The 23076-nt window shown below is 38.3% G+C and overlaps 1 protein-coding gene across 1 annotated transcript in view; it reads right to left on the reverse strand.

Moving 5' to 3' along the window:
• LOC123253629 (zinc finger protein 208-like) overlaps window positions 1-23076 on the reverse strand; it is a 274976-nt gene that overhangs the window by 223678 nt on the left and 28222 nt on the right. The window contains exon 2 of the mRNA XM_044682794.1: window positions 16505-16510. Coding sequence (XP_044538729.1) covers window positions 16505-16510 — 6 coding nt within the window. The remainder of the gene's footprint in view (window positions 1-16504; window positions 16511-23076) is intronic.

The raw sequence follows: 23076 nt of genomic DNA on the forward strand, positions 1-23076 counted from the left end.
TTTGCAGTAGAGTGATCCTTTAACATAAAAACCCTAATCACAATCCTATTGAACTACATAATTGATCATATGTTTTTTCTTCTGCACTTCTGTTTCCACAGTTCTTTCTCTGAATGTGGATGGTGTTCTTTCTTCTAAGTTCCTCTGGATTATCCTGGGTCCTGAATCTTACCAGTGGCTCCTTCCCATCTACCCAAAATACGTCCATGTCTACCTCATCCTAAAAGCCTTCTCTTGCCCCTGCTGCCTCATCAAACTACTACTGCCCTTGGCCATTCCCTTTCCTTTACGGTCAAACTTCTTGAAGGTGTTGACACACAATGTCTCAACTTCCTCACTACCCATTCTCAACACAAGCCCTTGTTATCCAATTTGAACACCTACTATTCAAAATAGTTCACTGATGCTATACAAAACCAAAGGTTTGCTTTCCAGTTCTCATTCTTCCTGACTTTTCTGTGGCATGACAATTTTGACTGCCTCCCTACAAATAGTATTCTCTCTTCCTTGACATCACATAAGTTTATTTGGGGTGTCTTCCTAGATCTCTAACCCTGCTTCTCATTCATTCCTATCATTTTAACCCCTTAATGTTCGTATTTCCCAAGGTTCTGTGCATGGACTCTCTTTTCTCTAAATATATTCTTTCCATGAACAAACCCATTTACTCCCAGAGCACTGATTCCCAGAACTCCCTTATGAGCTCCAATCTTACATCTGCAACTTATCTATAGGGCAACTTCACTTGGATGTCCTAGAAATAGATAACCATAAATCAACACATTATTCGAATGTGAGTGAATAGTGTGCTACAGGTATTCTTATGCCCACTTAATGGGTAAACAAGCTGAGATTTGGAGGAGTGACATTACCATGGTCATGCAGCTAGTTTCAAAGGTAGGATTTGAACCCAAGCCCTCCTGATTCTATGACAAAATGATGGTGGGGAATTCATATGGATTCACACACACTGGAGACTACCACTAGGGTAGCTTGCCCATAATCTTCCTATCATCTAAGTAGTGAACAATATACCCCTAGGGGACACATTACTGAAAGGAACCAGTTCTGACTAACCTTCTATAAAATCCATACCAACTTAACTACCTAAAAATTGGCATGAAGACTAGGTCTCATCTGAATCACCCAGGTAGTGAGGTTTATGACCTTCCAGCTGGAATGATTCTCACCACACTCACATTCCACAAGGCTTCCTATGTCACTCACATGTGTGAAGGTGGGCAAATCACTTAACATCTCTGGATCTCAGCTGCCTTACCTAAAAAAGTACAGAGAATTGAGGTGATCTCAATGGCTCTTTCCAGCTCAGAGTTCTAGGATACATAGCAGCCATAGCAGGTAGGCAAGAATATATTCTCCAATAGTCACAACTCGGGGGGCCTCCTCCAGCACCTAGCACATGAGGGGCTTCCACCAGAGAGAATATGGAAGCTCCAATGTATACAGTTTGGCATTAGCAGGAGTCTTTCTACTAATCTACATTCTCAAGATCTTAGTGTTCAACTCTTTAGCCTTCATGGCATGGGCTGGGTCAGGTAGCAGCATGGCAGATCATGCTGGCATTAGAGTAAGGTGGGAGTAGGACTACACATAACCAACAAAAAAGGGCCAAATTTTGGGAGGATGGAGTGAAGCAGAAAGTTAGTACCCTGCATCCTCTTGCTTCCCTGATCTGGTGCTGACCCCCTGGTCTGAATGACTACTCCTACACCAGAAGTTTTCAATAGAACCTCAGGTCTTATGGAACATCCCCTTCTAGTAGCAACCTTATAATTCTTTAAAACTGGCTTTCTCAAAGAACTTGCTGATCCCAAAGCAGCCGAGATGCAGAAGATAACCAGCATTCACACCAGGAAAAAACAGGCATTTATTAAGTGCTACCATGTACAAGTGTTATGCTAAGGTAGAGTTTAGATAAAAATCCCTTCTATCAAGGAGGAACTTAAGGATTCTAACACAAATAGCATGTTAGAAAATGCATTAGTTTTGAAAAAATAGTCCTTATGGGGTCTGGATGAAAGTAAAAATTGACAGGTGAGGCTCAGGGAAGGCTACTGGAAGGAACCATTTGGGTTGGGAAGAAAATCAAGAAGGCAAGATGGTAAGGAAGGGCAGGTTAGGCATAGGGAAGTCTGAGGAAAAGTATGGAAATAAATGTGCAAGCAATACACATTCAGGTGGCAGAGGGCAGTATACTCTGGCTGGATTGTCAATACATATAAGGAAACAGAATGAGAAAAAATTGGAAAGGTCAAGTTGTATCACATCATGGAGGGCTTTAAGTTATACTCAGTTTGAACTTGACTTGGAAAACAACAGGAAATCACTTAAGATTTTCAAGCAAAAAACTTCTGTTAACCAGACTCTGGCATTATTCTGGCAGCAATATGAAGAGGCTACTGCAATCATCCTGATGACCTGCATTAGGGCAATAGCCTAAAAAAAGTGAATCATTCCCAAGAGCTCCTTCTTCTCATTTCATATCATACAGATGCCATGGGCCATTATCTCCTCCTTCACCTGTCTCACATAAAAGGTGGCTCTTCTCCTTGCCAAGGCAAACCTTTCTACAGGTATGGATGATCCTAAACCATTTCATGTTCTCCAGCAGACTGTACCCTCTACCATCCCCACTCTCACTTCACTCTACTGGTTACTTCTCTATTATCTACAAATATGACCATGTCTTCCTCATTCTCCCCCAAATCCTCACTCAATCCATTAATCTTTACTAACTACCACTCTTATCGCTTTCCTTTTATGGCTAAACTTCTTGAAATGACCATCTACAATAGCTACCTCTACTTCCTTTCCTCTCATTCTTAACTTTCTAGTCTGCATTGTGACCTCATCACTGCATCAAAATTGCTCTCTCTAAAGTTACTAACAATTTCATATGTGCCAAATTTAATGGCTTTTTCTTCAATCTTCATCCTTCTTTATTCCTCTGCAACCTTCAACACTATCCATCAATCTCACTTAAGTTTTCCTGACACTATACTATCCTGACTTTCTTCCTATCACTCCTATTCCTTCTCAGTTTCCATTGCTGGATGTCCCAATAAGGTTGGGTGTCCTACTGAGTTGTCTGGGTCTTCTGTTCTCTCTTCATACTCTTTCACTTGGTGATCTCATCAGCTCTCTTCCTTCTGGCACTACCCCCATCTTGGTATAGGATCACCTCACCTCACATCTAGACTATTGCAATAACCTGCTCATCGGTCACCCTGGCTCAACTCTCCCTTTTCTAACAGTCAATCCTCCACTCAGCTTTGATCTTCCTAAGGTGCATATCAGACCACATTGTGCCCCCCACAATAGACTCCCTATCAAGTATCCTCAGATTGGCATTCAAAGTCCTTCATAGCCAGGACTCTTGCCATTCCCAATCTTATACCTTACACCCACTCCACATCCCATACTCTTCATTCAGTGACACCAGTCTCTTTATCATTCCTTGACTAAGATGCTTCTTTTGGCTCTAAGCATTTTCCACATACATGAAATGCACTCCCTCTTCACCTTTGCATTCTGGCTTACATGATGTCCCACCTTCTACAAGAAGCCTCTCCTGATTTCCCTCATCTCCAGAGCCTTCCCTGTGTGGATTACTTTAAATTTATCTTGTACGTACCTTCTTTGTAGAGCTTTTGGCTCCCTCATTAGACCACGAACTTCTTGAGAAAAGGGATTATCTTTTGTCTTTCTTTGTACACACACCCCCTCCTCTCCCCTCCCCTCAGTGTTCAACACACCGTCTGGCCATGCTAAAAAATCCAGTGGTTCCCTAGTGAGTCAAGGTCAAACTCCTTTGCCATTTATGGCACCCTCTTCAACTCCACCTTTCCAGCCTAATAACAATACCATTTTAGGTCCACTCAAAATGGATACTTCTTGAAAGATATCCTGTGCTTTTCTACTCTCATGGAGAATTTGCTCATAGAGGGGAGTGATAAGTAATAAGCCTAGAAAGTTAAATCACAAATAGCTTTAAATTCCAAGAGTTTGCATATGATATGAGGACGTCAGCAGTTCTCAAAAGTGTTCTAGGAACTCCCCAGGAGACCATAAGATCAAAACTATTTTCATAGTACCAAGATGTTTTAATGTCTAACAATATACATTGATAGACCAAAAAACAAACAAAAACTCTTTGAGGGATCCTTGAAAACTTTTAAGAGTACAAGGGAGTGCTGAGCCTCAGGTTAGAGAAAAATTGACAGATGATATTACAATATTCTCCTAAATGGTCTTTCTGCCTTAAGTCTCTCAACACTTTGACTTTTCACTGCCATTATATATGTTACTAAATCATTTTCCTTAAACAGAGCTTAACATGTAGCCTCCTTATACAATCAACTCTAGTGGCTAACATAGAAACTCACCTATATGCTTTTTAAAGCCCTACACAACTTGGTTCTAACTTTTCTAGCCTCATTGGACATCCATGAGCTCCCTGCCCTGTGAATTAGCCAAGATGACTCTCTGTTCCTCACAACACTCCATTCCCCATGCCTAAAATGTACAAGCACCTAGCCTCTACCCAAGTTCCTCTCCATTTAAAATGAGGCTCAGGTATCTTATTTTGTATGAATTTTTTTTCTCCGATTCCCACTTTCCCAAACTACTTGTATTTAATTTCTTGGGGGGTGGGTGTTTGTGTATACATATTTATCAACTTTATGCGGTATTGCCACATTTAATATATACTCCTCTTCCCAATTAGAGGAGGCACTCTCTCTGGAAAAGCAAGCTCATTTTGAATAGGGATTATTTATTCTTTGTTCTGGTATCCCCAGTACCAGGCACATTGATCAACTTCGAGACAGGGAAATAAATCATCCAACAATCCAGAAAAGTAACTAGATAATTATTAGAACATTATTCAAATATCCAACAGAAAGGTAATGAGGACCCTAATTTGAGTGTTTCTGATGTTAGTGAAGAAAAGGGGTCAGATGTAAGAGATGCTATGTGCCCTCAACTCCATCCTATCCAATTCAACAAACTACCCACTTCCTCAGCCTTCAATCACTCCCTATCTCATGACTGCTTTCTTGCTGCCTAGAAACATGCCCTTGTCTTCCCATCTTAAAAAACCCTCTTTGGATCTTACCATCTCTACTTGCAAGTGTCCTATAGCTCTCCTTCCATTAGCAGCTAAAATTCTCTGAGGCTATCTACCATTAGGGCCTCTACATTCTCACCTCTCAACCTTTTGTACTCTGATTTTTTATCTTTTCAATAAAAATTACTTGTTCCAAACATAGTAGTGATTTCTTAATTGCCACATCTAAATGCAGATTTTCTGTCTTTATCTTTCCTAATCTTTCTGTGCCTTGGTCATTGCCAAAAATCCTCATTTGCTTAACACTTAAGTTTTCACTAACATTAGTCTCTCCTGGTTGTCCTCCTACCTGTCTAACTGCTCCTTCTCAAGTCATCTTTCATATATCTTCATCCAAGTCACGTCTACTAGCTATGGGTATCCCCCACCCAAAGCTCTGTTCTTGGCCTCTTCTCTTCTATTGTACTTGGTGATCTCAACAGTTCCCATAGATTCAGTTATCATCCCTTACTGATAACTCTCAGAACTATTTATCTAACACAAACCTCTCCTGATCTCTATTTCTACAGTATCTCCAATTGCCTCTGGGCCATATCAATCTAAATGTTCTATAAACATCTCAGATTCAACCGGTCCATGACAATTCATCTCATCTCCCTGTGGAAGATAGTATCATCCTCCAAATCCTGGCATCATACTCAAAAATGCTTACTCACACTTACTTGTTGGGAAGTTGTTTCTACATATATCTTCCTCACTCTCCACCTTCAATGTCTGCCAAATATTGTCAACTTTACCTTGGTAACATCTCACAAATGTTTCTTCTCCTGATGCTACCACCACCCTGGTGCAGGCCTTTTAGCCTACTAATATATCTTGCTAGTATCTATTCAATCCTATTTTTCTCCACTTACCTATCAAACTGATGTCCCTAAGAAGCATTCTCTTGAATTCTTCCAAGCATTCAATTTCAATGGCTCTATTACCTCCAAGACACAAAATGTTTAATATTTTATGACCTCCTTCCCCCACCCCTGATTCTATTATCCATACTACTCTCCAAAAATCCACTTCTAGGCATTTTCACTAGCTGCCTCTGAATCCTGGAGTTCTCTCATTTCCATCTTATGGCCCCTCTGGTTTTCTTCAGTTGTAGCTAAAATCCCACCTTCTGCCAAAAGCCTTTCCTTATTTTCGCTATTTCAAGTATCATTCCTTGTTATTTATATCAATTCTTGTGATAATCGCCTACATACTGGTTTCCCTACCCATCTTTCCTGACTCCAAACAATCATGACAGCTATCAGTGATTTTCCAAAAGTAAAGATCACCCACTTATCAATAACCTCCTGGGAATGCCACACCTAAGGTATGATTGATCAAGCACGTGTCATTCCACTGGACATGTAAGACCCTCCTTTAGTCCTCTCCTACTCTCCCAAATATTCTTATGTATATGTTATACTCCACAGTATAAATTGGCTTCCTTGCTATACGCATTTCATCTATCCCAGGGCTTTTGTACTGGTTGGCCGGAATTTCCTGTATATATAGTCAAATAGCGCCTACTGTGTAACATCTTCCACTCCCACCCTTCCCACCTATTTACTGGGGATCTTACATCTACCTACATAGTAGTCTCTCTCTCTCTCCCCTTATAAGCTTCTTGAGGCCAGAGGCTTCATCACTTTGTTATTTGTGAAGTACTTCAAATATAATGCCTGGCACACAGTAGGCAATTAATGTTTATTTCCCTTCAAGTTTACCTCTATATCCCCAGCACATAGTAGGTGCTTAATTGATATAAAGTCCAGCTGAAAGCTCAGAGGCTCTCATTTCCATTCAATATGTTGGTGTTTCCTAATTTGTCTCCTGACATACCTCATGAATCACAAGGTCATAAAAGATATTGGAGCCCAGAAAGGGTACATTACTTGCCCAAGATTGCAGATTAGGATACTGACTTTCCAGCTAAAAGGATCCTTAAGAGTTCATAGTTGTACCCTTTTGTTTTACATGACAGGCCTAGAGTTATTCGGTGACTAGCATAGTCAGAAAGGTACTAAAGTATCAAAACTAAGGTCCTCAGATCCCATATACAGTATTCTTTCACTGCTCCATATTCTTCTGAATGCAGAAGCATACAAAGCAGTCAAACAGGCCTTGGTTTGTTCTACATGGCTTTGAGTTCTAAACTCTGAGATTAGAATTTACTTGCAAAGGCATGAATGCTATATTGCAGATTATCAAACCTGTTCTCAAAATAAGGCCTTACTCTCCCATTTCAGATCCACTCATCTTTCTTCAAAGCAATGAAAAAGCACATGGTAGTTACTTCAGTCAACTAGCTAAGCAAGTGGTTATAAATGTTCCTTCCCTCTCCTCAAGAAAATCCTTTAATGGAAATGACTACTTTTTATTTTTGGAATAGGAAGCCCTTCCTCAGCAAGAACTTAGATGGGGATATCTGCTAAATGGTATACCTACATTATCATTTCATAGTTCAATTGTGATGCTGTACACATCTGTACACACATGGCTTTATATGTATGTACATGTACAAAAATAAATCTGTGAATTTACTTTGGATTAGGTGACTTCCCAGATGCCTTTTTTTTCTACTAAATAGTACAGGAAGGAATCATGACTTTTCTCCTCCCAACCCCAGCAAGAAAAATATTAAACATCTCTTTTCCTGCCTTACTTATTTTGCTGGAGAATGCTCTTTGCTTTCTCTTCAAAATAGTCTAATTAAAAACTGCAAGGCCAGAGGGTAAGTAATATCCTTTCACAGTTGCAGGATAAAACACTCCCAGGTTTGCTATGATCCAATGTGCCTGAGGCGGTATAGATCACTGAAGCAAGAAAACTGATAAGATCTTGATCATGAAGGAATCAAAACCTTTTTTTGCTTAAAATGAAAGACTAAGCCACTCATCTACCTCTACCTAAGCTGCTAGAAATGTCAAAGATATTACAACTATTAGCAATAACATGTGTTACCCTCATAAACCCAAGCACCAGGGCTGGAGATGGAAGTGTTTTGGGGTCTATTTTTCAGTAGGTATTTTCCTGCTGATCTGAGGCCAAAAACAAGCTCAGTGCATCCCATAATTTCATATCAATAAATATGGCTTCAATACATGAGTTGTATGTGTGGATTTTCTTTACTTTTTTTGCTAATGTGGCTGCTAAACTTACAAGTTATGGGCAAACTTGCAAAAAAATCAGTCATGGAGTTAAGCCAGATTCCATTCCCACCTCCTTTATCTTCTCAATTAATTATACTACTAAGTTTCCAAGCTGTTAAATCTTGTCTCCCCATCAATCACTGGCCCAGCATCCCTGGGAAGTGAGGGAAATTGGTGGAACATCACTGAAATGAGTCAGAGATAGGGCCTTTTCCCTGTATACAGAGGAAAGTTGGGAAGCCATCTTTTGATGCTGCTGTATCTCACGAACTGATCTGAGGACGATGGAGCTTACGTGGCACAGATGGTTGTCGTGAGACTTGTTTTACAGACCTGGAGCAGGACAGTCTTCCTTCTAGAAGCACCTGGAAGAAAAATCCTCAGTACCTGTCTTTGACCTTTGACTCTCATCAGAGATCCAAGCTGATGAAAAAAAAATGCCTTCCAATTAGTCTCATTAGGTCATCCAAGTTGGGGGAGTGGGGCTCATATTTTTGGTGAAAGAAAACTTACCACATAATCATCCATTAAGAGGGAATTTGCTATTTTTGGTGACTGATGAACAAGAGACTGATCAATTCTTTCCAATGTCCAAAAAAGAAGTTTCTAAGCTCTAAAGCACCTAGCACTGTAATTAAGGATGGCTTTTTTACAACCAAGAGAAAAACAATTACCTCTGGATTGAGTAATGGAAGATCTTGCTTTTCTCTGAGATGGCATTTCTTATTTTCTTCCATAAAAACACTCATCTATTATAACCTTCCTTAGAAGGCAATTTCCACAAACCATATAATTATCTCAAATAGAAACACCAACCCTGTACCTACCTCTTCAATAAGACATATATTTGCTCCCTTCCCCTGCCCCCCAGGAAATTTGTGGTGTCCCAAAGATAACCAAGAGAATGAGAAGGTTTTCCAGTGTTCTCAAACCTAACAAGTGTATAGGAAAACATTTAACAAGCTTATTTATTTGGTGCCAGAACCTCTCCCTTTGGCTTCCTCCCCTCTTATCTCCCCCCCAAACCCAAAAGTGTACAGGATGAGGAAAACGTCTGGTTGGAATGCTCATTTAGAGTCTCGAAGAAAATTCCCCCCATATGACAGATCTCAAGAACACCTTTCTTGTCTTAATATATTTAAAAGAGCTCGCAGAGAAAAGAAATTCCTCAATCTACATGAATTCAATCATTTCACTGACAATACCCAAACCCTTAACTGATTGCTGAGAACCAGATAAGATGATTTATAATACCCAAAGTGAATTCTCTTCTCACTTTCCCTAGCTCCAAAAAAAAGGACAGAGAAAATTAAGAAAATTGTTATTCAATTACACTTAACTAGTGCTTAATTTTTTTGGTTGCATGCATGAGTGTGAACCAGAAATTTTTTATCTATTCACGTATGTCTCTTTTAATATGGCAACTGCCTGCCCTTAGGTAAGAAAGGGAAATAATATACAGTTAGGAAAAAGAAAAAAAGTTTTTCAGTAAACAGTTTCAAGCTATATTAGAATTAGATCCTGACATCTGAACAGTTATTGTTTCATTTCATCTGTTTTTTTCCTCTTAATAAAGGAAAAAGCAAAATGTCAAGAGGTTCTCTCATTTTCACCCAAAATCTGTGGCACTATAAACTAAATTCCAAATTTCCATAAGCAATCAAGGAATCATTCATTTAAAATAGGTTTTGTGCCAGGGGAAATTTGTTAATTATTAGTAGTATATAATTATCATAAGTGGAATGCATATGCTAAATTTTATGAAGTTTCTCAGGATGTACTTCATTATGAATTGCTGAATAGGCATTTAATTTCTTTTTTAATTTTTTTTTTAAACCCTTAACTTCTGTGTGTTGTCTCATAGGTGGAAAAGTGGTAAGGATGGACAAGGGGGGTCAAGTGACTTGCCCAGGGTCACACAGCTGGGAAGTGTCTGATTGAATAGGCATTTTAAAGTTGTCTATTTGCACACAAACTGCACTCTTGAGAAATCTTTCACCCACTCTAGACAATAACTTGTACTTGTTATTATCAGATTGTAGGGCACAGTTCTCTTCACAGACTTTGCTTGTCTAGGCCTGTGTTGATGAACCTATGGCATGTGTGCCAGAGGAGGCTGCTCCCTTCACCTTTCTCCATATGCACCTCAGCCCATTTCTCACATGACCCGCTCCTCTGCCCAAGGAGGTTTACATGTAGTGTGAGGGTTATAGTTTGGGCACTCAGTCTCTAAAAGTTTTGCCATCACTGGCCTAGGCAATTGGTACACATTAACACATGCCTTCATAATGTTTCCCTTTCTTAAGAGTTCTTTTAAGATCAGAGATCTAGGACTAGATCAAACCTTAGAGACCATTTAGTCTAAATGCCTCTTCTTACAAATAAAACAAAGACCCAAGGAAATTTAGCAAAATTGCCTGAAGTCATATATAGTATTAGGGGGAAACCTGAATCCAGGTCTTCTGATTCCAAAGCCAATATTTTTTTCCTGCGCCTCCACGACAGTTTGTGGAATACGAAGTATTTTTGTTATTCTGTCTTCAATCAGCAGAACTGATAAACAGAAGCTGTTTAGGTTAAATAGCAATTCAATTAAGCAAATTCTCATTTTGTTGAACAATGATTTGAATATAACATTTCATCCACAGGTCTCCTGACATGGTATCCATATGGGGAGACTTCTGGGCCCATATTCCATCAAGTAGTAAAGACAGAAAAAAAAAAAAAAGACTGGATAGGTTATCCCTGCATTATACACCAAGTCTAACATCACAGGGTCTGATTGAGTACCAGGATGTAACCTTCACAATAAGGACATACCAACTTGGAAATGGGAAACTGCATCCCAGCTCTGGTTTGCTCTCCCTTTTCCCTAAAGAAAGGGAAAAAAATCCCACTGTCCATGAAGGATTTATTCTTGTAGGCCTTAGAGAACTGGATAATTGTTTTCATATTGCCAACAGAGACACTGTACATTTATGTAAATATTGAATACTCAATTACCTTCCAAAGTCCTGGATAAAGGTGCACCTCCCCAGTTATCAATTCTAAGGAACCCCTCCCCAAACCTCCCAAGGGAATGCTCTAGTAAGGATGACAACTCTGGATTCAGTCATTTCCATAATATTGTGATAGTTGTACAAGACACTTTCCCTTATGAATTAAATGCATAAAGCAGAGGGCTTCCGAGGCCAGAAACATGGAGAGAATGCAAGTAGAAATTAACTGGCCAGCTTGATCCTATCTTTTCATATTTTTAATATGGCCCATTCTTATCTTTTAAGAAACATAGCCCATCCATTTACAATGTCCTCCAACAGACACCTTATGCCTCCTAGTTAGATCTAGGAATAAGTTTTGCTAGAAAATGACTACATCAAGGGCTGAAATATAAATTATGCTAAATTTTGTGATGTGTTTCTTAGAAATGGAGTGTGGGCTTGAAACTCCCCTGGAAATTGTATAAACATGGGCTTACATAATTGAGATCATACTTAAGTTTTCCTGTCTAATCCATTATTCCAATTATACACACACACACACACACACACACACACACACACACACACGTGCGCGCACAGGATTTGCACACATGCAAACACAGCTGCTATTTTACTTTTGATATTACGTTATCGTGGAAATAAATAGCTGCATGTTTATACATGTAATCTGAAAACCTTCCCCATGAGTGTGAACAGTAGTACTTAATATGTAGTAGAGAACCTATCAGGACCATAGGTGCTTTTTAACACTATTTGTCTGTGATCTTTTTTGACACAGCTACTGTAAGGTGACCCATTATGCAAAGAGACTATTAGGCAGTTTACTGGTGTGCTTTGAGGGCACATCTGAATATTAGCCAGCTGCAGGTAGATGAAAAGAATAAATAGGAAGGATTAGGGAAAGTGGTGGGAGAACCTTCTGACTTATTTCACAACACTGTTTTCCCCTTGCTCAAAAGGAACAACTACATTCATGTGAGCACAGGCCTGGCCATTACATTCTTTGGATACAGTGGAATTGGACTGCATGAAATGGAAATTCTAAACTCAAAACCCATTTAAACAAGACCAAATAAAAACAAATTATCAGACTCAGACATAGTAACAGGACAGAATTATTGCCACTAAAAACATTTTTCTCACCCTCATAGTAATACCCACTGGTCTTAAAGGACATACCCACAGCTGTTCTATGATAAACAGCAGTGTAAATGTATATATATACCGGGATCCGGAGGGATGAGACAAGGGTGGAATAAAGAAGAAATACACTCTCAACAACTTTCTGTAAAAATCAGAACACATTTCTACACTGTCAAATATCAATGTAAGATCCAATTCAAGGATGCTGGTGTGGAGTAACAGAATCCCTTAAAGGAAAACAGGAGGTGAGCTTTAATTCATGAAATACCAGAGGACAGTACAGACTGTACTCCAGAATTCCCTTTCTCCCCACCCTGCAAAGAGCTCTTGTTGAACCCAATATAACTTCCTTAAGAGGCAAACTCAACAGTCATGGGTAGAATGTAGTGGAAGTATTTTTAAATAGACTTCTTTCCTGCTGATCTATTTTGCAAAAGTGAAAAGTCCTAACCTATAAGCACTGAACATTAGGGTGGCATGTTACTGGATACTAGCTGAAGAGAATTAAGGATCAGGGCAGAAATTCAGGCTGTGAACATTTATAAAGGTTCCTTTGGTTTTTTGTTTTTGTCCAGTTTACAGATAAGAATTACTTAATAGAACACAGGTCAAGGCTATCAGAACACCTCCTCCCACTCTCAATATCAGTCAACTCTATATGGTACACAAATGTGCAAATGCTAGCTATAAAGTGAGCTAGCCACCACTCCCACCTCCTTTATTTCCTCCTTCACCTTCTCTCAATTAATTATACTACTAAAAGTTTCCAAAGCAGAGGCAACTGTTAAATCTTGTCTCCCCATCAATCACTGGCCCAGCATCCCTGGGAAGTAAGGGAAATTGGTGGAACATCACTGAAATGAGTCAGAGATAGGGCCTTTTCCCTGTATACAGAGGAAAGTTGGGAAGCCATCTTTTGATGCTGCTGTATCTCACGAACTGATCTGAGGACGATGGAGCTTACGTGGCACAGATGGTTGTCGTGAGACTTGGTTTTACAGACCTGGAGCAGGACAGTCTTCCTTCTAGAAGCACCTGGAAGAAAAATCCTCAGTACCTGTCTTTGACCTTTGACTCTCATCAGAGATCCAAGCTGATGAAAAAAAATACCTTCCAATTAATTTCATTAGGTTATATGAGTTTGGGGGGAGAGGTACAGGTAGGTAGATAAGGGGCTGTCATCCATATTTCTGGCATTTGGGTGAACTTACCACATAAATCATCCATTGAGAAGTCATTTTTCTGACAGTTGGTGAATAGTATAGATGAATGCCCCAAAAAAGCCCCCAGAGCCTAACACATGAATATTCTGGACTCAGATCTCCTGATCCCAGAATAATAATTCAGACTTAGCAAAATCATAAGAAAGAGTAAACCGTTAAATGAACTACAGGAAAAAAAAAAGGTAATTTCAAAAAAGATGCGTTCATTGGCCATTATTCCTAGTAAAATAAATGTTCACTAAAGTGAATATTTACCAATAAAAGAAAATGAGCAAATAGGGAAAACAAAGAGAAATGCAATAATATAACTCTTATGAATATTATACAAGTATTTCAAGACAGACCTTTTGCTCATTAAGGAGGCTTAGAGATCTTAATGCTTCCACTACTCCAGAAGGAAATGATATAAGAATATTAAAAGGAGAGTAAGCAGGAAATCACAGTAGCCAAACAGAGAAAATAGTAAGCATATTCATATAATTGGAGTGAGAAAACAAATTAAGAAAAATTACTTATGTACCTTTTCTAATAATGTAAGTTAAGATTACTAAAAAAATGCTCACTTAGAAATAACCTCTAATTTATAGGAATACTAGAGGATGGGAAAAGAATATGCAAGATAGACATGAAAAGTCAAAATAGTCTGTAAAACAAGCAGATGATTTAATATTAATGGAAGAATTTTTTTAAGTTAAGAAAAATTCAAAATAAACAATGCCCATTCAGAGGCAAAATTCTTGATTTTCAAATTTAAGGAATATATCTAAATAGAAAAAAAATTACTGCATAAAAATAACCACCAATTTTGCAAGAGCCATGCTATTTAAAAAATATGCATATGTATATATTTCTATGCTTCAATAGTGTCACAGAAAGAGAAATCTAAGAAATTCCCAAAATCATTTCTAGCTAGAACAATCTAATGATAAAAGGCAAGTTTTTGTACCAATTTAAAATCCACAAAAGTGCACGAATATTCAGAAGACTGGCATCAGGAAAGGTATGTTCCCAAAGAGAATAATACTGTTTTAACATGATCACAAAGGGTGCAAATATAACAAATTAATTAGGAGGAAAGGAAAGCATTCTCCTTCTCTCCCTTTCAGCAGACAGTATAACTCTCAAAGCTGAAAAAAGGAGTTAAACCTCTACCAAGAAATAGGAGGAAGGGGCAGATCCACCATTTGATACAAATGAAAAAATATGAACCAAGAAGAGAAAGCAAGTTCTCTTTTTTTTATCTTCTTGATTGTGGACAATGGCCTACAGACAGAAAGGGTAGGAAAAAAACTTTAAAGGGATCTAAAGCCTGAGATGGTTAAGAAGACAATGAGCTAATCATCTAACTGCTTTAAATAATTTCAAGTCTCCAGGTCCAGATGGACAACATCCTAACATACTGAAAAACCTTGTAGAGAAAATTATTGAACTGTTGTTGGCAATCTCTAAGACGTCATAATGAATATGAGAGGTACCACTGAAGAAACAAGAAATATTCCAATTTGGAAAATGGCAAACTATAAAAAATGAGTTGGTAAGCTTAACGCCAAGCCTTGGCAAAATTTTAGAATGGATTTTAAAAAACTAATTTGTAAGCAGTAAGAAAACAATGATCATTAGAAAGCAGGTTCAACAAGAATCCAGAGTAACTACCTCATGTGAAGAACAGTTGGAGGAACAAAAGGTACTGAGACTAGAAAAGAGAAGACATATGAATAGATGTGATCACTCTTCAAATACCCTGGGACTATCATATGGAAGAAAACTTTCTGTAGGTTCCAAAAAGGGCAGAACTGTGACCAAATGCAATGTGCAAGAAGACTATGACTCAGTTAAAAAAAGGAACTTACTAACAACTGTACTTTTCTAAAACTGTACTAAGAGGCATCGTGAGGTCCTTGTCACTGGAAATGTTCAAAATGAGGATGTTTATAACAACATGTAAGGGAAGTGGTAGCTTGGATTTTTCTTCAACAGATGGTGAGAAGTTGGACTACGTGATCTGGGAAGTTCCTCACAACTCTTATCATTTTATATAGGATTTCAATTCTTAAAAATTGAACTTCATGGTACATAAAAGACTAATTGATACAGGGGAGAAAAAAATCTGAAAGAGCTAAATCAGTATTAAAAAGAATCTTCTTTTGATTTTTTAAAATTACCTAAATAACATGTTAAAATATCACTAATGCCTAAATAACATTTTAAGAACACATCACTAATATATATGTAAGTGAACTAAACTGCCCTGATATAGTTGAACAGGTATACTAGGCGCAGCTTTAAAACCAAGAAAACAATTCAGAACCAGCTATTCAGATAAGTGCATGTAATATTATGACATATCAGAGAAACCATATAGGGTCATTTTAATTTCTAAGAAAATGCAAAGTTAGTCTCTACTGAAAAAAAAAAAGGAATTAATACTAAGTATAAATTAATGGTATAGCAGAATTAGCTCAAATAAAAAAACAGCAAAAATATTATAATGAATTAAATATAAATCCTCATATCTGCGAAAGCAAAGTAAATTACTAAAAAGGAGAATCCACTGTACCATTATAAATAAGTTATAACAATTACTAGAACCAATTTGACCAAATGCTACGAAAAAGCAGAAGGCACTAAGCTGGCAGATAATCTGTGATGGCCTCCCCTTCTACCTCCAATTCCACTTGTACTGACTACTGAACTCTTCCTATACCACTAAGCCTGCTGAGTCACATAGGAGATGGGAAGATCTTTAAACAATATCCCATTTGGGGCTTTTTAACTCTTTTAGACTCTTAATTCCATTTTCAAATTCTCCATTTATGCTATAAGCATTATCTATAAGCTATTTAGCAGATTTTTAACCTCCAGCTCCCCAAAGCAGTCATCCTGTACTACTACATAACTGCAAAATTCCCTTTCACTGCTACTTTTCTCCACTCTCATCCACATCCACCCATGGCCTGTGGCATTTTGCTCTGCACTTCTCATATAATACTGTGTTTTCCAATTATTCATATTGGCTAGACTGGTATAGGGACTGCATCTTACCTAAAATTTGCATCTCTCTAATGCTCATCCTAACTCTTTATCCATTTCCACTGTCATCTCTGGAAAACCCTTTTCCTTGTTAACATCCTCAACTTCTTCCATTTCTTCTACCTATTAGCACTAACTGAAAGTTGGCTTCGTCTTCTTTGATGGTGACTTCATTGACTTACAGGACTCATCCATCAATCAATAAATCTGTGTTGGCATCTTTGCTAACTTGCATTTGGTAATCTGCTGCCACCTTTGACTATCACTCAAAAGCCTCTCCCCCTTTGGAGTACAGGGGATCTAATTTTACTTACCTCTCCTTAAGCCTTGGATACACTCTCACCTTCCTGGATAACTTTGGAACCTGGTTTCCTTTTTTCCATCCCCACTCGACATCATATTCAGTGGCTTCGGCAGTCTACTGACTCCAACCACCCTAACTTCCTGGTTTGTCAAAATCAACTGACTTCAGTTCTCTAATATCAAGTGGTCACAACAGAATCAGTTTTACTTGAGACTTTCACCTCCATGATGCTAAACTCTGAAATTCCCAAGTCTTTCATTCTCATTCCTCCTAGAGGTTCTCTTCACTCCCAATCTCTTCTTCCTTGCTCTCATCACTGTTCTAAATCCTAGAGTTCACTGTTTCAATAAAGTATTCTATTTTTAAATCCTGTCCGTTCTTCCATTATTCCCACTCTGAAGATCCATAGTCCCTACTTCTTCACCTTATTACCTGATTTCTCTACTTTTTCAACTGCAAAGTCACAAAACTGAGCTGACTCCCCAAGAATACCAGGCTATTTTTTCTGAGAATTCACCAGTATGTGGCAATTCTTCATGGCTATCTCCTTACCACACTGTGACCAAATTTTTCTTGTTGAGCCTCTAAATCTATTCCATTTTTACAATAGGTAACTTTGACTTCTATTTAAATACTGAATCCACCAGATATTAGCTGTCATTTTTCTCCACATCTCAAAACTCCTTTATCTCTTCATTCATCCAGTCCCAGAATTAAGTGGCACTCTTGATCCCATGCCAACCCATTTAGCATTTTCTAGGACCTTGCTCTATCAATTTTTTCTTCCTGTGTTTAAATCCTCACCCTTTCTAATGATTCCTTTCCTTCTGCCTACAAGCTTTCATCTTCTCTAAACTAAAAGAAGCAAACAAGGTTCCTTGACTCAAATATCCCTTCAAGCAATTGTTTATCTCTCTCCTCTCATAACTGCTAAACTTCTAGAAAAAGTAGTTTATTACTTACTCACCATCCATTTCTCAACTGTGACTGGACGCTGTTCATAATACTTTATTCCTCTCTGAGATCACCAATAACCTCAATTTCCAAATCCCAATGATTTTCTTCGTCACCAATTCTCAACCTTCTAAGACCAATGTCAATAACCTCTACCTTTCTTGAAAATCTTTCCTTCTAGCTGTCATGATATTGTTCTTTCTGGGTTATTCTTTCAAATAAACATTCATTACTACTATCCTTGGGTTATTCTACTTTTGCTAATCTCATCCATTCCTACGACTTCAATTACCTACACAGCCAAATGAGCTGGTGGAGTAAGACAATTCCAGCCAATACATCAGATATCACCACATAGATGTCCTGCTAGAAATTCCAATCCAAGAAATATAAAACTGAACTAATTTGCTCACTTAAACCTGTCCCTTGCTCCCAACTTAACCATTTCTATAGACATACTACCATCCTTTGAAGTTATGTAGCCCCAAAACTTTTGAGTTTTCTTTGAATCTTCTTTCTCCTTATCTAGCAAATTGCTTAACCCCGTTAATTCTATATTCATAAATCTCTTCAATCTATCTCTTTCAATCTGAGGCCACTGCCTTGGTTTGACTTTTATCTTCTATCATTTGAATTCTCACAATCACATTGTTTTTCCTAGATTTAGTCTAATTCATCCTTTAGACACCTGCAAAATCTTCCTAAAGCACAGGTCTGATCTTATTCCTCTACCCAAAACACCTTTAGTGTCTTTAAACTGTCTACTATATGACAATATATAGACTTCTCTGCCTGGCATTTAAGGTTCTCAACAATCTGGCACCAACTTACCTTTCTAGTCAAACTGGATTACAAGATGTTCCTCAGTCACTTCTTGCTTATTCCTGCTTCTATCACCTACCAACCATACCTAGAGGCTCCCTTTGTATCAATACTTATTGAACTTTATCTCATCCTTCAAGGATCAGCTTAGTAACCACCTCATCTGGAAAGTCTTCCCTGATTCTCCATCAGAGGATAGGGAGGGAGTCAAAATAAAAAGATTTTACCTGGGGCTCCAACCTCTTCCACATAAACCCTCTCAAAGGAGTGTTCTCCCCTTCTTATTTCTAAGTTTTATCTCAACCTCATTCTTTGCTTTTATTGTGTGATATCTTATCTCACACTTGCTTATGTACATAGACCCCGTGTTCCCTAAGAGCAGACACTGTCTTGTTTTTCTTTCTGCAACTATTAGAACATTTTTTGAATCAAATATGTTGACCAGCTTCATATCTGGTGGACATGTAAAACTAGTATTGTTCTTAGGGAAAAAAAGGAGTTACATAATAAAAGTGATAAAAGACATATCCCCTGCTGTGCACAAGTTGTTCCATAGGAAGACAGGACCTAAAGAAATTCAAGACAGAAAATTGAAACAAATTACATTAAGAATGACATTGGCAGCAAATTTATTTTGCAGCGCAATGAAGGAAAAGAGTTGTACCATCTTTAAATGCACGGTTTAATAAACTATATATTTTTTGTAACATTAGGAACATAAACCACAATATAATAAACAAGACATGTGACAAATCTAAGATGCCAAAGCCTACATTTAACATAATGAAAAATATCTAAGTTCAGATAAATGTTCAGAAAAACATTTTGTACCATCCTAAAATAAAATTTCAGAAATACCGAAGGGCGATTAAAAGCAAACACAAATACTTTAGTCAAAGAAAACTACACTCATCAACCTCTCTCTTTAAGTTCACGCTACGAAAATATGATCTATTGATTTCCAGGATATTTGTCAATCCTGCTCAATGCTATCAACAAATGGCTCAGTCTTCCTCTTCATCCTGTCCCTTTATCATCTTCAGTGATTGCAGAATCCACATGATGGCCCTCTTAATACTCTGACCTCAAAGTTCCTTAATCTCTTCAACTCTAATAAAATTTACCTTCATTTCTACTACTGCCTAGCATCCTGTTATTTCTCTGAAAAATTCCCATTTAAAACTTCCTAACTTATAACATTCCCATTTTCTGACTCTAACTCTGATTTTCACCTTCACTCTGACTTCTGGTCCATTCGACCTTCCCCAGCCACTTGCCTCCCAACCTAGTCTGGAGCCCATGAGCAGATACCAAGATTTTAAAAAATAGAACTTTAGAATTTCTTGTCTCCATTTGAGGGTAAGAGGCATGTAATGCCAATCTTCAACCTTGAGTAACACTCAACCTACCAGTACACAAAAGCAGGACTACTGGCCTTGCACATGGTATCTTACTAACAACTCCAAGTAGTATATGGGACTTTTACTTACAGAGGACTCAGCTAGCTTAGACTGCCTTGCTTAGGGAAAGGGGTATTTTTACAGAAAGGTTTATATATAATGGCAAATGCTGTCACAATACAGACACAAAATGACCAGCCATGGGTTTCTTCTCTGCTTAAGTAAGATGGGAGGCTGGTCAAGCCCAGCTACATGAATCTGGCCCTATCTAGACACAACACTAAGCTAAGAGTAATGGGCCAATACAATGTAGGGAGAGAACTCTACCTAAGAGCATATTTGCCTTTCAACTTGGAGAAAATGGTTTACTATTCTCTGAAACCTGAACCTGAACCAGGTTATTCTCATTTAGGTATTTAAGACCCCTACTTGGTGGACTATCTTAACTTCTTATAATTCAGATCTTGGATACATAACTTGAAGAGACTTGAAGGTCTAAAACAGTTTTAGGCCTTACTGTGGGTACTGGACCCAGCAATTAGCAGCCTCCTTCTGTTGTAGGTCTTTGTAAGTTCATTTGACTTCTCTGAGGAAAAGCTGCTTAGAAGTCCAATCCTGGGCTGTAGCCCAAAAGAAAAAATTAGAAAGTCTTACATCACAGTTTCAACAGCACACCCAGAGACGATCTATTCAAAAGATGACTGAATAGATACAGCTTGATGAAGAGTATGGTCAGGGCTAAAAACCCAGATGACAAATTTAAGGTAGAGTCAAATTTTAAGAGAGCAGTGATTCAACATTCGATCCTCGAGAACATGTGAGATGGATCCATGCGTCTCGGAGTTGTGATCTCAAGGTGGTGCATTGCCCAGACAGTTAGTAAAGTTGGTCCTGCAGAGGTGTTTTCCACCAGCCAGCCTGCAGGATCCTTACATATGACTTTATAATACAGACAAGATACCTCCAGGCTTAAATTTATCTAGTCCCAGAAGTCAAAAATGAAAAAATTCAGAGATTGGGGATTTATATACACATATACAGATCTATCTATCTACCTTACCTATCTATATCCACATATGCATGTATATATGGATATATATCTCTCATATAGCTACTAACTCAATCTAGGGTTCTGAAACTAGGGTATGCCCCACCTAGACAGGGCACAGGGGTTCAGCCCTGATTGTCCTGAACTTCTAGCATTAAATACATCCACATTGTCATTCCAGTGTCATTAAACTTTCCAAATCCCAAACTCCCCTCCCTTCTTGATCTCTGCCCTCTGGTTTCTGATCATAAAGAAAATATTCCAAGAAATTCTTGGGAAAAGGTGAGGGCTTAGTTCTACCTTAAGGAAGGTCAGCACAAACCTTTGCCAAAACACAAAACTGCGGTAACAGGTATCTAAACAATCTTATAAAACTTGCCCATTTCCCAAACATCCCAGAAAGCACACATAGATAGGAACTACCCCAAACCCAGGACAGCAATAGCACAAAGTTGATAATCAAAGATACTGAATCAAAAGTTTTCCCAAACATCATGGCACCCTCCCCATCCTGTCAAGTAGTTGAGGCAAAATTCCTTGGCTTGAGCTAGGAGGAGCCTCTGTGGATGTGGGTGGAACACAGGACCAAACCTGGTGCCGTGTTTTTGTTGTTGTTGTTGTTGTTGGGAAAAAGAGCAAAGCAGGTCACACTAAAAAGAGAGGTGGTCAACAGGTAAAAGCTAAGCTGACGGGGGTATGACTTCTTCGAGAGGCTTGAAAGGGTTGTTTCATACGTTCGAGGTCATCAACTTGATAATATGCAGGGAAGGCAGCGTCTACAGGGCTCACTGTAGTAAGAGTGCTTAGGGAGAGCAGTTGCGTCAAGAAAGAAACTCGCAGGTTCTATTCTAGTCTTTTACCCTGGGAATGTCAGGGTCTTAAATGTCAAAGTTTTATAAAATCTATGGCTAGTCTGGATACTTTGAATAGCAACAAATTTGTAAGTCTCATTCCTATATTTCTTTCATCAAAGGTTCAAATATCAGATTTGAATTTTTCTGATGCTGAATGAGGTCCAAGCTCTAGGTGAGAACTTTTAACAGTTATGTACATTCATAGGGTTATTTTCCACTCAGACATTTAATAGCATCAAAGATCTACGTGAAGACTTTCCAACATTCTTTCCATTCATGGGATATTTCTCAAATATGATTTATTTTAAATGTAATAAAGATGTATTCCATAAAGCCTTTCTCATATTTGTTACTTAGAAAGTCAATCTAGTGTGAATTTTCTGATCAAGGCATGCTGAACTCAGTTTGAAGAGCTTCCCATATTACTTACATTCACGGGGCTCCATTGCAAATTCTCTGATATCTAATGAGGTTTGAAATGACAGGAGGCTTTCCCGTATCCATGATCTTCACAGAGTTCCTCTCCACTGTCAATTCTCTGGTATTCATTCAAAAACCTACTGTTAAAAGGCTTCTCCACACTCACATGTCTAGGATTTAATTTCACTGTAGATTCTCTGATGTTTAATGTCATTTGAGCTCCTGCTGGAGACTCTTCTATAGTCTTTATAGTCAAAAGGTAGTCTCTTTCTAGAATGAATTTTCTGGGGTTCAGATAACTGTTTGAGTCAATCCTGATGCCTTTCTCACATTCATAACACTCAAAAGGTTTCTCTGTACTATGCAATTCCTGATGATGAGTAAGAAATTCTGATTTATCTTTGTAGGAGGTTGTTGGGGGGTTTTCTCCCCACATTCGTTTCACAAAGTTTCTTTCTGTCATCTTAAAAGTTCTGCATTCTACTTGAAGCTGGGGTCATATAAACCATTCCTGGGCTCTCCCTCCTACAGGATCTCTCTTATGTAAATTGTCTCACATTTGATAACATACATAGCCTCTCTCCCCAGTGAGGACA

The sequence above is a fragment of the Gracilinanus agilis genome, chromosome X (assembly GCF_016433145.1).
Source record: "Gracilinanus agilis isolate LMUSP501 chromosome X, AgileGrace, whole genome shotgun sequence".
Lineage (NCBI taxonomy): Eukaryota > Metazoa > Chordata > Mammalia > Didelphimorphia > Didelphidae > Gracilinanus > Gracilinanus agilis.